This window comes from Equus asinus, chromosome 5 (genome assembly GCF_041296235.1).
Source record: "Equus asinus isolate D_3611 breed Donkey chromosome 5, EquAss-T2T_v2, whole genome shotgun sequence".
Taxonomy (NCBI): domain Eukaryota; kingdom Metazoa; phylum Chordata; class Mammalia; order Perissodactyla; family Equidae; genus Equus; species Equus asinus.
The window spans coordinates 68,046,542-68,061,936 of NC_091794.1; the positions used below are offsets into that span (position 1 = coordinate 68,046,542).

At 41.3% G+C, this 15,395-nt stretch overlaps 1 protein-coding gene across 9 annotated transcripts in view; it reads left to right on the forward strand.

Moving 5' to 3' along the window:
* Window positions 1-15,395, forward strand: part of FYB2 (FYN binding protein 2) — a 117,131-nt gene that overhangs the window by 67,001 nt on the left and 34,735 nt on the right. For 7 of the 9 annotated variants that reach the window (XR_011503371.1, XR_011503372.1, XM_044770877.2 and 4 more), the window contains exons 6-8: window positions 8,121-8,155; window positions 10,453-10,484; window positions 13,900-14,002. Coding sequence is in view for 7 of the 9 variants with exons in the window: in XM_044770877.2 (XP_044626812.2) it covers window positions 8,121-8,155; window positions 10,453-10,484; window positions 13,900-14,002 (170 nt within the window). In the remaining 2 variants the exon portion in view is untranslated. The remainder of the gene's footprint in view (window positions 1-8,120; window positions 8,156-10,452; window positions 10,485-13,899; window positions 14,003-15,395) is intronic. The other 2 variants (XM_044770878.2, XM_070509818.1) reach the window with 1 other exon arrangement.

The window sequence follows — 15,395 nt, forward strand, 5'->3', positions numbered from 1 at the left end:
ATCACACAATCATATCAATCTATACAGAAAAAGCATTTGACAAATTCAATTACCTATTCATGATAAAAACTCTTAGAAAAATAGGAGTAGAGGGGAACTTCCTCAACTTAATAAACAGCATTTACAAAAAGCCTATAGCTAACAAGAAAGTTAATGGTGGAACACTGAATTCTTTCCAGACAAGACTGGGAACAAGGCAAGGATGTTCGCTCTTACCAATCCTATTTAACGTAGTGCTGAAAGTTCTAGCCAGCACAATATGGCAAGAAAAGGCATACAGATCAAAAAGAGAGGAACAAATTGCCCTTATTTATGACGATATAATTGTCTAGAAAATCCCAAGAAATTTACCAAAAAACAAAAATACCCTCTCTTACATAAATATGTCAATTGCCTCTCTTAGAACTAATAAATGAGTTCAACAGTGTCATAGGATACAAAACAAACATTAAAGAATCAATTATGTTAACACATGCACAGTAAAGTTGAAAAACACAATACCATTTACAATTGCTGAAGAAAGAATTATTTAGACTTTAACAAAATATGTATAAGACAAATTTTGAAAACTACAAATTGCTGGTGAAATAATTCAAAAAAAATCTAAATAAATGGAGAAACATACCATATTTATGGATTGGAAAGCTCAGTATAGTAAAAATGTTGATTCTTAAATTGACATACAGGGTTAATGCAATTCCTATAAAAATGAAGCAAGATCTTTTGTAGATATTGACAAGATTGTTCTAAAATGGACAGTCATACATCACTTGATAGCAAGGATACATTCTGAGAAGTGTGTTGTTAGGCGATTTCATTGTTGTGTGAACATCATAGAGCATACTTACACAAACCTTGATGATATAGCCTACGCCACACCTAGGCTGTATGATACTAATCTTATGGGACCACTGTTGTATATGAGATCCATTGTTGACCAAAATGTTGTCATGCAGTGCATGATGTATACAGAAAGGCAAAGGAACTAGAATAGCTTAAAAAAATTTTTTTGAAGAAGAAAAATGGAGAGGTAGCAGAATTCCTAATTTCACAGAAATCAAAACTGTGTGGCATTGGCAAAGAGAAACACCTAGAACAATGAAACAGAATTGAGAACCCAGAATTGAGAACTACACAAATATGCCCAATTGATTTTTTTCTTTTGCAAAGTTGTAAAAAGCAATACAGTGGAGGGAAGATAACTTTTACTGGTGGTGTGGGAGCAATTGGATATCCATAGGTAAGAAAATGAATAAATCTTCACCTAAGTCTCACACCTTATACAAAAATTAACTCAAAATGGAGTGATGTCAGCATCATGGTGGAGTAAATTCTCCTGGTAATCTCTCCCCTCCAACATACAATGAAAAGGACATTCATACTCCAACAGAAGACATCCAAACAGAACACAAAAAAAGTCAGAGAGACCCAGGCAGTGATACGACAGAGGGCAGAGAGGCTGCAGCCCCCCTTGGAGGCAGTGGAACGTGGTAGGTGGAAATTTTGCTCCCTCCCATAAAGACTGTGATCCGAGGCTGTGGGAGGCCTCCAGGAGGAAAGGAATGGGGGAAGGAAGGTTTGTCCATGGGAACATCAAGGATCCCTGAGGGCCCTTGCAGCCTAGAGGGAAGCCCTCTACTGGGGTGAAAGCTTTTGCTGGGGGGTGACCTCATCAAGCCAACACCCCAGGAAAGCAGATAGCGAGAGCAGAGTGAGAAAACCCTGAGAGCATGCAGAAGAAAGTGCCCCTCCTACCAGCTGCCCAGCCAGGTTCCACTGCCTGGCATCTCATGGAAGGCAGAGGGCTCAGACTACGCAGCTCTCAACCCCCACCCAGTGGTGATAGGCAGTAACTGTGACCAAATAACACCAGTATGCTGGGGAAAAAAAGACCCACTCCCTCTAGCAATATCAAACACTATGTTAGATCTCCAGACCAGCGAGAAAATGACAAGTACCCAGACATCAGTCCTGAGGACACAGAAGTATGTAATCTAAATGACAAAGAATTCAAAGTAGCTATCATCAAAAAACTCAACGAATTAAAAGAGGATATAGAGAAAGAATTCAATGAGTTTAGGAGCTACTTCACAAAAGAAATTGAAACTATAAAGAAGAATTGGTCACAAATATTAGAGATGAAAGACACAATGGAAGAAATAAAACAAAATATGGATTCCCTGAATGCTTGAGCAGACATCATAGACGAGCAAAACAGCATAATCGAGGAGAGACATGTTGAAATGCTCCAGATAGATGAGGAGAGAGAACTAAGACTAAAAAGAAAAGAAGAGAGTCTCTGAGAAATAGCCAACTCAATAAGGAAATGCAATGTAAGAATTATAGGTATTCAAGAAGGAGAAGAGAAGTAGAATGGAGCAGAAACCTTGTTCAAAGAAATAATAGCAGAGAACTTCCCAAACCTAGGGAAGGAGATGGAAATCCATGTGGAAGAGTCTATCAGATCTCCTAAATATGTCAATGTAAAAAGACCTACTGCAAGGCATATAGTAGTGAAACTGGCAAAAGTGAATGGCAAAGAAAGAATTCTAAGGGCAGCAAGGCAGAAGAAAATAACCTACAAAAGAACCCCTATCGGGCTTTCAGTGGATTTCTCTGCAGAAAACTTACGGGCTAGGAGAGAATGGAATGACATATTCAAATCTTTGGAGAATAAAAACTTTTAGCCAGGAATACTTTATCCAGTGAAAATATCCTTCATGTATGATGGAGAAATAAAAACTTTCCCAGACAAACATAAACTAAGGGAGTTCATAGCCATGAGACCCCTGCCCCCAGAAGAAATCCTCAAGAAGGCCCTCATACCTGAAAAAAAAGGGAGAAAGAGGTTACAAAGCATGGAGTAAGGAGAATCAGAACAGGATAGCAAATACTCAAGTATAGCATTAAAGAAAAAGGGAAGGAAAACACCAAAAACAAAGATAGTCTTGTCATTTTAACCACAAAGTCATAATACAAGATGGAATAAGATGTCAGAAAAACAACTTAGAAGGGGAAGAGTAAAGGGACTGAATTGGTTTAGTCTAAGGAAATAAGAGGCCATCAGAAATGGGACTATGTTATCCACGAGATTTTGAATACAAACCTCATGGTAACCACTAAACAAAAAAGCAGAACGGAGACACAATTAATAAATAAGGAGATAACAAAGAAACATAGCATAAAAAACTATATAACTCAACTGGTAGACCAAAGTACAGTGGAATTACATGAAAAGCTAGACCAGTTGGACTTAATAGACATATATAGAACACTCCATCCAAAAACAGCAGAATACACATTCTCCTCAAGTGCGCATGGAACATTCTCAAAGATAGACCATATGTTGGGAAAAAAGGGAAGCCTCAATAAATTTAAGAAAATTGATATAATAACAAGCATCTTCTCTGATCACAGTGCTGTAAAGCTAGAAAGTAATTACAAGAAAAAGGGACAATGATGTGGAGACTAAACAACATGCTATTGAACAAGCAATGGATCATTGAAGAAATTAAGGAAGAAATAAAAAAATATCTGGAGACAGATGAAAATGAAAACATACCATACCAACTCATATGGGATGCAGCCAAAGCCATATTAAGAGGGAAATTCATTGCAAAACAGGCTCACCTTAACAAACAAGAAAAATCCCAAATAAGCAATCTCGAACTACACCTAACTGAATTAGAAAAAGAAAAACAACCAAAGCCCAAAGTCAGCAGAAGGAGAGAAATAATAAAAATCAGAGTAGAAATAAATGCTATTGAAACAAAAAAGGCAGTAGAAAGGATCAGTGAAACAAAGAGCTAGTTCTTTGAGAAGATAAATAAAATTGACAAACCCCTAGCCAGACTTACAAAGAAAAAAAGAGAGAAAGCTCAGATAAATAAAATTAGAAATGAAAGAGGAGAAATAACAATGGATACCACAGAAATACAATGGATTATAAGAGAACGCTCCGAAAAACTATATGCCAACAAAATGGAAAATCTAGAGGAAATGCATAAATTCTTAGACTCTTACAACCTCCCAAAGGTGAATCAAGAAAAAATAGAGCATCTGAATAGACCAATCAAAGTAAAGAGACTGAAACAGTAATCGAAAGAATCTGAAAGAATAAAAGCCCAGGACTAGATGGCTTCCCTGGGGAATTCTATGAAACTTTCAGAGACGATTTAATACGTATCCTTCTCAAGCTATTCCAAAAAATTAGGGAAGATAGAACACTTCCTTACACATTCTACGAGGCCAACATCACTGTGATACCAAAACCTGACAAGGACAACACAAAAAAGGAAAACTACAGGCCAATATCACTGATGAACATAGATGCAAAAATCCTGAACAAAATATTGGCAACCCAAATACGGCAATACATCAAAAGGATCATACATCATGACCAAGTGGGATTTATACCAGGGACACAGGGATGGTTCAACCTCTGCAAATCAATCAATGTGATAAACCACATTAACAAAATGAGGAATAAAAACCACATGATCGTCTCAACAGATGCAGAGAAAGCATTTGACAAGATCCAACATCCACTTATGATAAAAACTCTTAAAAAAATGAGGATTGAAGAATAATATAATAATATAATAATCAACATAATAAAGGCCATATATGACAAACCCACAGCCAACATCATATTCAATGGGGAAAAACTGAATGCCATCCCTCTGAGAACAGGAACAAGACAAGGATGCCCAGTGTCACCACTCTTATTCAACATAGTACTGGAGGTTTTGGCCAGAACAATTAGGCAAGAGAAAGGAATAAAAGGAATCCAAATAGAGAGTGAAGAAGTGAAACTCTCACTGTTTGCAGATGACATGATCTTATATATAGAAAACCCTAAAGAATCCATTGGAAAGCTATTAGAAATAGTTAATAACTACAGTAAAGTTGTAGTGTACAAAATCAACTTACAAAAATCAGTTGCATTCCTGTACTCTAATAATGAACTGACAGAAAGAGAACTCAAGAATACAATTCCATTTACAATTGCAACAAGAAGAATAAAGTACCTAGGAATAAATTTAACTAAGGAGGTGGAGGACTTCTACAATGAAAACTATAGGACATTATTGAAAGAAATAGATAATCACATAAAGAGATGGAAAGAGATTCCATGCACATGGATTGGAAGAGTAAACATACTTAAAATTTCCATACTACTCAAAGCAATCTACAGATTCCATGCAATCCCAATCAGAATCCCAACCACATTCTTCACGGAAATAGAACAAAGTATTCTAAAATTCATATGGGGCAACCAAAGACCCTGAATTGTTAGCACAATACTGAGAAAAAAGAACAAAGCTGGAAGGATCACAATCCCTGACTTCAAAATGTACTACAAAGCCATAGTGATGAAAACAGCACGGTACTGGTACAAAAACAGACACACAGATCAATGGAACAGAACTGAAAGCCCAGAAATAAAACTGCACATGTACAGACAGCTAATCTTCGACAAAGGTGCCAAGAACATACAATGGAGACAAGACAGTCTCTTAAATGAATAGCATTGGGAAACTGGACAGCCACATGCAAAAGAATGAAAGTAGACCATTATCTCATGTCATACACAAAAATAAACTCAAAATAGATCAAAGACTTGAAGATAAGTCCTGAAACCATAAAACTCCTGGAAAATAATATAGGTAGTACACTCTTTGACGTGGAACTTAAAAGGATCTTTTCGAATACCATGTCTTCTCAGACAAGGGAAACAAAAGAAAAAATAAACAAGTGGGAGTTCATCAGACTAAAGAGCTGCAAGGCAAAAGAAATGAGGATCAAAACAAAAAGACAACACACCAACTGGGAGAAAATATTTGCAAATCATGTATCCAATAAGGGGTTAATCTCCATAATATATAAGGAACTCACACAACTGAACAACAAAAAAACAAACAGCCTGATGAAAAAGTGGGCAGAGGATAGGAACAGACATTTTTCCAAAGAAAATATACAGATGGCCAATAAATACATGAAAAGATGTTCAACATCACTAATCATCAGACTGTGCTTCCTAGGTCCCAGGGCTGTCCTGAGGGGTCTTGGAGACCCTTGGGGATAACTTAAACTGGAAAAATTCTGTTTATGCTCCTGGTTAATATTCCTTTTAAACAAATGATTCTGTGGCTGAAAGAAAGTTTGAAAGCCATTTCCTAACCGAGTGACCTTGGGCAAGTTACTTCATTTCTCTGGGTGTGTTTCCTCATCAGTAAAATTGAAATGTTAGTAGTGATCATTATGACAATTGAGTGAAATCATGCATTTAAACCCTTAGCATAATGCCTGCTACCTATAAGTGTAAAGAATGTTAGCTGCTTATTATTATTGTTTTTATAATGTTAGTACCAATCGTCATACCTCCTGGCCTAAAAGAGATAAAGGGACTTGTCCAAGGTCACTCGGGAAGGTAGTACACGGAGAAAGAGCTGAGGCCCGGACAGACATGATAACGTTACGATGCAGGTACTTGAAGGCTGCTGAGGACCATCCTCTGATATTTGTCCTTTTTCTCCCAGCTGAGATAAAGCTCTTCAGTGGAGAGAGAGTTATATAACTCCATATGGAGAGTGAGGGAGGGCTCCAATGCTGTGCTTTGCATCCTCCTGTTGTAATTGCTGGTCCCTTCCTGACTCCCTGGGGTAGAGTCCTTTGTCCTTTATATTCCTACCTTGGGAGCAAGTTTTGATGACCAAACTTACCTTTGGAGAATCTCCACTTTGTGAAAAAGCAGTATCAAATTATGAACGCATTATTAATTGTGTGTGTATTATGTTTGTTTACTCGCCTTGGCAAGTAAGCCCCTCAGCCCTCTCTGAGCGTTGGTTTCCCCATTTCTTAGAGAAAATAATATTTCCCCTCTCCTCCAGGTGGCAAGGAGAAGCAGAGATCATGATTTGTTAATTCTTTGAAAAGCATAGAATGGTAAATAATTTGGGGGAGGGAAGAAATTATCATTTTTAAAATTGAAAAAGAAATCCATACTTGGAATGGATATTGGGCAAACTGCATCATAAGCAGATATTTTTAATGTATTAATAGTAAACAAAGTTTTTAAAGCAGTAATAGAAGAATAATATGTTTTGATTCAAAAATCGGTGAAAATAATACCTATTATTAATCATCCACACAGAATTTTAGGTCTGTGTGTCAACACTCATGTGTGGGCAGTCCCTAAAGAAAAGCTAGGATCTCCCTTACTTTATTGATGGATTGTATGTTTAGAATAATAATGGCTTAGAAATGCAACGTGTTGTCTGGTCAGTTTTCTAAACTAAAGTCTCAGGATTCTAGCAGCAAAAACGAGAAAAGAAACAGGGAATCCTATTCATTATGCATGCATAGTCAGTAACTGTAAGGGGAAACTTTTAAGCAAAGAAATCAAATCAGGAATTTTATCAAAAAACACAGTACTTTCTACACACTGTCTGGTGCTCTGCTAGGTATGTTACATTTCTTACATTGTCTCCTGTAATCTCCGCATTCACTCTGTAAGGCAGGTACCAGCGGCCCCATTTCACAGATGAGCAGACTGAAGCTCAAAGAAATAGAGGAATTTGTCTGCAGGCCCACAGATAGGAAATGGCAGGACTGGACCCAAAGTCTTGCCACTACTTGTGTTCATTAATAAGGCTGGCATCGTGTCTTTAACTAAAATCCACAGAAATATCAGAAAAATCTAAAGGTGTCGAGCCCAGGGGAGCAGAACACTTGTGGAACACCGTGGCGCCCTGGTGTCGGGGCGGGATCTGAGCTCTGTGGCCTTTCCTTTCCCTGTCCTTTCAAGCTTGCCTTCTCACTGCCACCACGAAATCTCAGTGTTTTCTCTTAATCAGGGAGTACGACTCTGTTTACCAAAAAGGAAACTGAAAATTGTTTCAAATGTTTTCGTTGACTGCACATTCCATCCTGGAAATCCCCACAGATGTTAAAACCACGGTGAGGGACCCGAGAATTTCCCAAACCACGTAGACAGAGCCTCGTGTGGCTGGTTGCTCTGAAAGCTGAGGGAGCGGACTCTGCGCTCGCTCATAATGGCGACGGTCCTGGCTGCTGTGAGAAACTGCCTGAAATAATTTTTTTCATGTTCATTTTAGCAACTTATGAAGTTGGAATCGAAGAACTCCAAAAGGTATTGTTTCCTCTCTTCTTACCAGCTTTATAACTAAAACAAGTGTACAGAGTTGATGCTAAAGTAGTTTCTTTCGTGAGGGAAGGAAGGTCTTTGTGTTTTGATTTTCCCCAGATTTCTGAGGCTTATCCAGACTCCAGCTGCCACGATTCTGAAGCCTGAGCCCTGCCATTTCGGGAACAGAAAATGTGTCACGGGGTGGAAGAAGATGGTTCCAATCCATCCCCAGCCCCTTCTCTACAGTGGGCAGCAGCAACTGGCCTTTAATAACTGTCCCTTCAGAGAGAAGAGTTGTTTGGCACAAGCTAAATTTGTATATCCTGTGCTTTCACGAGAATGACCAGACCCTCGAAGGCATATTTTCGGGGCTCCTGGTGGGCACAGTGCCAGGTGCCACCTTGAGGGCAATATAGCAAGTTAATTAGGGTCCAAGCAGAATCCCTGGCCTCAGTCTCAGCTCCTGGTTGTGTGATCTTCCAGCTTCATTTCCTTACCTGTAAACTAGCAAGAATAGAGCACCCACATCTGGGGTCATGGTGAGAATGAAAATAGTTAAATTCAGGTACGCGGTTTAATAGTGCTGGCGTCTGTTCCAGCGTTTTACCTCTCCGAGCTTCAGCAGTGTCTTCTGTAAAATGCTGTCGTCTCCACGAGGGCAGGAAGCATGTGCCCGTGGTTGCCACATCTGCAGTGGCAGATGCTCAGTAAATGTGGGGACCAATACGTGTTTCACTGAATTGCTGAGAGCACAAAGTCAAAGTGGCTGAGCACCTAGGATAGTGCCTGGCACACAGTAGGCGCTTCCCTCATGTTGTCACGGGGTCCTTAAGGTTCTACTCTTCTCTCATGGGGTACATTTAGTCTAGATCCTTCAGCTTTCTTATGCTTACTGGAAAGGATTGATCATTTGTGGATACACTTTATAGACAGAACACTATAAATGATTATTATTCCTATTAATGAAAGGAGAAACATTCTACTGGAATGCTTCACTTACCCGGCAACATCAGCAAATAAACTTTCTGCACAAGTGAACTCTCCAAATGACCAAATTTTATCCTATTAAAATAAAAAAGCATGAAAGTATCTTTAATTTTTAAACCTTTTACCCTTCAGACATGCATCCCGTTTGGTCAGCACTGTCGCGCTCAGTGGGTGGAATCTGATCCCACCTCTTCCTGAGGACGCGAATGCTCTGGAGCCCTGGGGGCTGAGGGGCTCAGTGCCCTTCTCAGGAGACGCTCCTGGACCTTGCAGGTGTCCAGAGCTGGCTGCCTTCACACCAAACCACCACAAGTCTGTTTGCTGTAATTGTTGTCTCTTTTCTGAAAATTATCATTTCTCTCTACTGTATCTTTGTGTGTAACAGTGAGTCTGCACGCGGTCAGGCATGTCCCAAGTCCCTGTTGTGTGCCGGGCGCTTGTGCATACATCGTAGCACTTAATCCTCCTGGTCACCCTGTGAGCTGGTGTCACGGCTTCCATTTTACAGAGGAGAACTCAACTCAAGGCTCAGAGAGGTTAAATAACCTGTAAATAATGCAGCAGAGATATAAACCAAGCTCCCCGACCTTTCATTCCGCCAGCACTGTCGTCCAATTTGCTAGAATTATATGGAAAGTAAAAGCCAATAGTCCCTGAATGAAGGCCTGCGGGCTCTCCTCAAGGGAACATATGTGAGCTATTAGGCCTGGGCTTTGTGGCAGCGTTTGGATGCTTAGGTATTTTCTGTTTTCTTCAGAGTTCTTGGCTAGATTCCAAATAAAGCATGGCATCAGACATGTCACAACTGAATAAATGAGGGGCTATGTTGTGGTCTCTGGAATAAAACTTTAATGCAGTCAAATCCAGATCATGTGGGAGCTGATTTTTTATCAGAGTGCGCATGCTCAGTGAGGGAGAATTCCCAGCGTGATTTGCACATTTGCATAGACCGATTTTGCCCACTGAAACATTGCTCAAATACCACAAATTCACATTTCTTCATATGATTTAACATTTCTCTGTTCTACAGAAGCATTCCTGGAAAGGCGTGCAAAGAACAATTTATTCTTCTAAGTCAAATTACACACGCCCTCTAGCATGCACCGTGACTTCACAAACGCTCGTTTTCTTTTTGGATTGATCTGCGGTTCTACTGGCAACAGCTCATGGAACTTTCTGTTGTCAGTGTCTCCCCTTGTCTGTACTGAGACCTCACCTGCCTCACCTTTGGTCTAGTTTCTAACGATCTGTACCCAGACAGATGTCTGATTTGAAAGGATTTATGAAAATGACCATTTCCTCTTTACTTTCAGCCTTGGAAGAGTTCTCTCCATCAAGAGCTTAGGTGAGCTTTATCTTCAGAATCCAATTAACCCAAATGATCCAACCAGTGACCCTCTGACGACTGAACTAGTTTTCCTCAATGGCCCAGCTGTGCTTCCAGTGCCTGACCTGGCCCAGTACCTCGCCAGGTGCCGGGACCAGAGAAGGTGCCCAGGGGTCCTGCCAGCCTTTCCATCTCGCCTCCTTCTAGCCCACCCTGCACTCACTCGGCAGATCCTGAGTCTCCAGCGTGTGCCAGCCATTTGCTAATGACTGGAGCTGTGGCAGGGACAGAGGGCTGGCCCCTGGGGAATTCTGGATAGTGGGACAGTCACACAATCAAACAGGCATATGACAATGCCATGATTCCCCAGAAACTTACAATTTCCAAAATGCACTGTGCTGTTTCAAGTCTCTTTGCCTTTGCTCATTTAATTCACTAACTCACCCCAACTTAATGAGGCAAACTTCTACTGACCGTCAAATGTCCCCTCTTATAAGAAGCCTTCCTGATTCCCCTCTTTTAGAGAAAATTAACCAGTCCCGTCCCTTTGGTACCACTGTAAGGTGCACATATGTTTGCACCAATGTCACTTCATGTCGTTTGTTTGCTCACATGCCAGATCACCCTCACTCTCCTTCCCACCTTGTCTGTGAGCTCCCTGGGGGCAAGGGATTTCTTGTTCTTGGTGTCCCAGCATCTTTCATACTTCCCGGGTCCAGAGCAGCGCTCTCTCCTGCCTCTTCAGAGACTGTGTCACTCTCCCACGCTGTTATTTTTTAAGGCATTAGAATAAACATGGCTGGTGAGCGCTGGACAGCAAGTATCAATATTTCCTGGCTGAGGCTAAAAACAGAAGAGCTGGATCAGGGGGAAAACCCTTCTTCGTCTCCCTCTCTTTGTCTCTTTGTCTCCCTGGAGTTCCTGCCTGACCCTAAATTCATGAGCCCATAATGATCCTCCAGCACCGAGCACAGTGCTGGGCACACAGTAGACACGTCAAATGATTGACTATTTAGTTTAATATTTACTGAGCTTTTTCTCTGTTTAGACACCGCTAGATTCTGAGGAACAGAAATGAATAGAATATATTTCCTACCCTCCGTTCAAGATGGGAGTGGAGGCTGAAGCGGTTGGGGTCGGGGTTAGTTGGAGGGGAAGATGACCACATCAATAGGAAATCGCAGTGTGACAGAATCACCGCTAAGGAAGTTGTCAAACCCAGAGGGGAGACTCTGGCAGAGCTTCCTTGAAGGGACAACTAAGCTGAATCTTGAAAGACCGGGAGGAACTGGGCAGGTGACAACGGTGGAAAGTATGTCGTAGGCACAAGGAAAGATGTAGAGCAAGGACACAGAGGGTTAGACAGCAAAGCCAGTGCAGGAACGCACAAACAGTTTGATAATGCTTGAGCATCAAATGCAGTGTGCGAGCAGCAGGAACAGAGCTGGGCAAGTCTGCAGAGCTGAAGCCGGGGGGCCTGAGCGCCCTAATTCATTGCTAAGACCAGCCCTGTCCGACAGAAATACGTGCAAACCACATAAGTCATTTAAAATTTTCTACTAGCTGTATTTTATATTTTAAAAAGTAAAGATAAAGAGGTGAAATTTTAATGTATTTTATTTATCCCTATATATAAAATATTATCATTTCAACATATAATCAATATAAAAATATTACCGAGGTATGTTCTTTTCCTTTTTTAATACCAAGTCCTCAAAATCGAGATATCTTTTACACTTAGAGCTCAATTTGGACCAAACACATTTCAAGTGTTCGATAACCACGTGGCCAGTGGTGACCAAATTGGATGGCACAAATTTAGACGAATTTAGACAAATTTAGCCCAGAAGAGTTTTAAAGCAGAGATAATGTACCCTTCTCCCTCATGGTATTCCTAAAAGTCACAATATTAAATTTAATTTGAGAGTTATGTGTGGAGATCCAGCTGTGTAGAAACTATTGGACAAAGCTTGGGGGATAGGAAAATAGGACACGTACATCAACGAGGCAGGTAAGTGACTCAGGAGAAATAGCAGCAATTATGGGCACATAAGAATTGGGTAATTCTAACACAGCAAATGCTTCAATGAAGAAAAGGGCACCAATTATTAAAAGTCCATTACGTGCTACGAGCAATGCTAGGCTTTCAACATTTTAACCACATTTCCTTCTTGGGGCAACCATGGAGATTGGCACTGTGATCTTTCATTTAAATATGAGAAAATTTAAGTTTTATAAAGGCTAATCTTAGACTTTTAGAAAGAGGTAGAGTGGGGCTTAGAACCCAGCCCTCACTTCGCAGCCCCTGTTCATCACAGAACGAGTGTGTGACCTTAATGGTAGACAAGAGTGCTGAGTAACTGGATGAATGAATGAAATTCCTTAAAACTCCTTCCATTGTCTTTCAGAACAGTACTCTCTCCTGGTGTTTCTCCTTCCTTCATGACCACTCCTTCTGATTTCCTTTGAGGGCTCTTCTTCCTCTGCCTTCCATATAAATGTGGTCATAGAACTATCTAGTTCACTGTTACGCCAGAAACAGAAGTTCTTGTGTGAATGTTGATGCTCCCCAGCATTCTGTCCTTGATCCTTAGGTTTTCATTACACTCTCCCCCTTGTCTCCTTCCACTCCTCCACTGCAGCTGTTGTCTCTATACTGGAGCGTGCCAGTCATTCATTTGTTAGGGAACACAGGATGAGTACCCCTCTGTGCCACGCACTGTGCCATTGCTACCATGGATTACACATCATCAGTGCTGAGGATTGCCATATGAATAAGAGAGTTCTGCCACTATAACTTGATTCTTAGTTAGCTGACAAGGCAAAGTGGAGGAACTGGAGACAGATCCACAGACGACGCGTTATAACACGAGTAGAAGAAGAACCTGTTAGGGAGCCGATAAGAAGGTTTGACTGCTTGGGAGAAGCAGGGAAGGACTCTCAGAGGTAAGATGATTTAGACAAATCGAGAAGACTGTTGTGTTTTCCTGCAATATAACATGTGGAAGGCATGTCGGACAAAGGAAATAGCAAATAAAAAGGGAGAGATGCTCAAAATAGGATGGTAGGTTTGGGGAATTACGAGCGTCTAGACTATAGCAAAAGTGGAGGGAAGGAGCAGAGGGAGACGGGGTTGGAAAGAAAGGCAGGGCCAGCCCATGATAGGACTGACAGTTCGTCCTATAGGCAAGGGGGAGTTATTAGGAGCCTTAAGCAGGAACTAATGCTCTGACATTGACTGGAGCAGCTGGAAACTCAGGGAAACTATCCATGTGGTTCACCTGAGCCGGGTCCCCTTATCTTTTTTCTTTTTTAAAGGATTCATGACTACTTAACTTTATTTTCCCTATTCACTTCATTCAGGATTGAATGGTGCAGTGTCATCTAAACACTCTAAGCTTAACTCTTTCGCTGGTATCTCTTCACATTTCAGCCCTAAATATGAAGATGAAGATAAAAACACGAAGGAAAAGGAGCCATGTGAATTGGAATCTCGTAAATCAGAAAAGGACCCATCTTCAAACCATCTTGTCAAGGTATCTGTGTTCCAGGATTCTGGACCAAACAGTGCAGTTCAGACATGTGACAGGATCAGTTCATGGGTGACTTTTCAAAGGCTGAGCTGTGCAGCTGTGCACACAGTCAGGAGATGCCGGGGTGTTGGGCATTTCGCCAAAGCAATGAACGTGACAATAGCACTGAGCCCTAGGCTCAGATTTTCTACTTATCAGTCGTGAATCAGGGCTGGGACTAGTGTGAGTTCAGCAAGGCACCCTGGGGCAAAATATCAAGAGATACTCACTCAGCTCCTTAACTGCTGTGCTCCGAGGCCCTGCTTAGAAGAGTGACTTAGTCTCTGAGCCCAGTCATCTCATCTGTGAGGAGAGAGTAATGATCCCCACCCAACTACCATCCCCACACCTATCCTCCACCATGAAATAATGTACATTAAAGTGCTTTGTAAGCCATAAGCTACTATAAAAATGAAATGTGGTGTTGATTTTCTTAATAGTAAACACTGTATATGTGTTGTATCCATCTCCAATGGACACTGTCCCCTTCAACACAGTTAAAGTGGTCAGATGCTTGACAGTGGAGACCACCGGGGATACCGCCAGTGCTCAAAACATTCTAGAAACCTGTTTGAGATAAGCCTTATGTTATAGTATCAAGTTGTTGCAGTGCTGTCCGAAGGGCTGGGGTGAGTCACACAGCGTGTTGGTGGCGTGAACCGGAACTGGTGTGTAGGCTCAGAGGCCAGGCTGGGCCAGGTTGGGTTTTTACAGAGTATCCCAAAGCAGTATAATTCGAAGATGAAGTAAGTCACTAATTAAGAAAGACAGGGACCAGAGCCAGGGAAGCAGCACTGGGTGTCAAGGTCAGAAGCAGGGGCAAGGCCATAAATGGGTGATGAGGCCAGAGATCAGGAAGGGGTTAATCAGGAACATATGAGAAAGACAGGAGAGGAGCACCATTAAGGATATCGACCATGAAAGAGCAAAAGCGGTTTTCAGTGCTGGCTATATGACAAGAGCCAGGTATGGGATCAGGCTACCACCAAAGGGACGTGTTCCTACTTTCATGGAGTGGGTTGGAGTTTTGGAAATTGTTGAAAGTTATGTAGACTATGTTAGGTGAATGTGGTGGGTGGTCTAGCTGGGTAGTACTCTTTGAGGTCAAATATAAATTATAAGTAAGTAGATACATAATCCACTGTGACTCAAACTGACTCCAGAGACCATTCCCAAGGACAGCCCTCAGAGAAGCCGGGTACTGCTTCCATCGGGGCTGCACTGAAGGAAGGCAGTCACCATGCTTGTGTGAAACATTGACTTCATTACTTTCTTGTCATGTTTCCCAATTTAGAAAACTCATTCTTGGCTGTGTAACTTAAAAGTGGGCCCCTCCTTTTGTTCTCCTCTGAGTTTG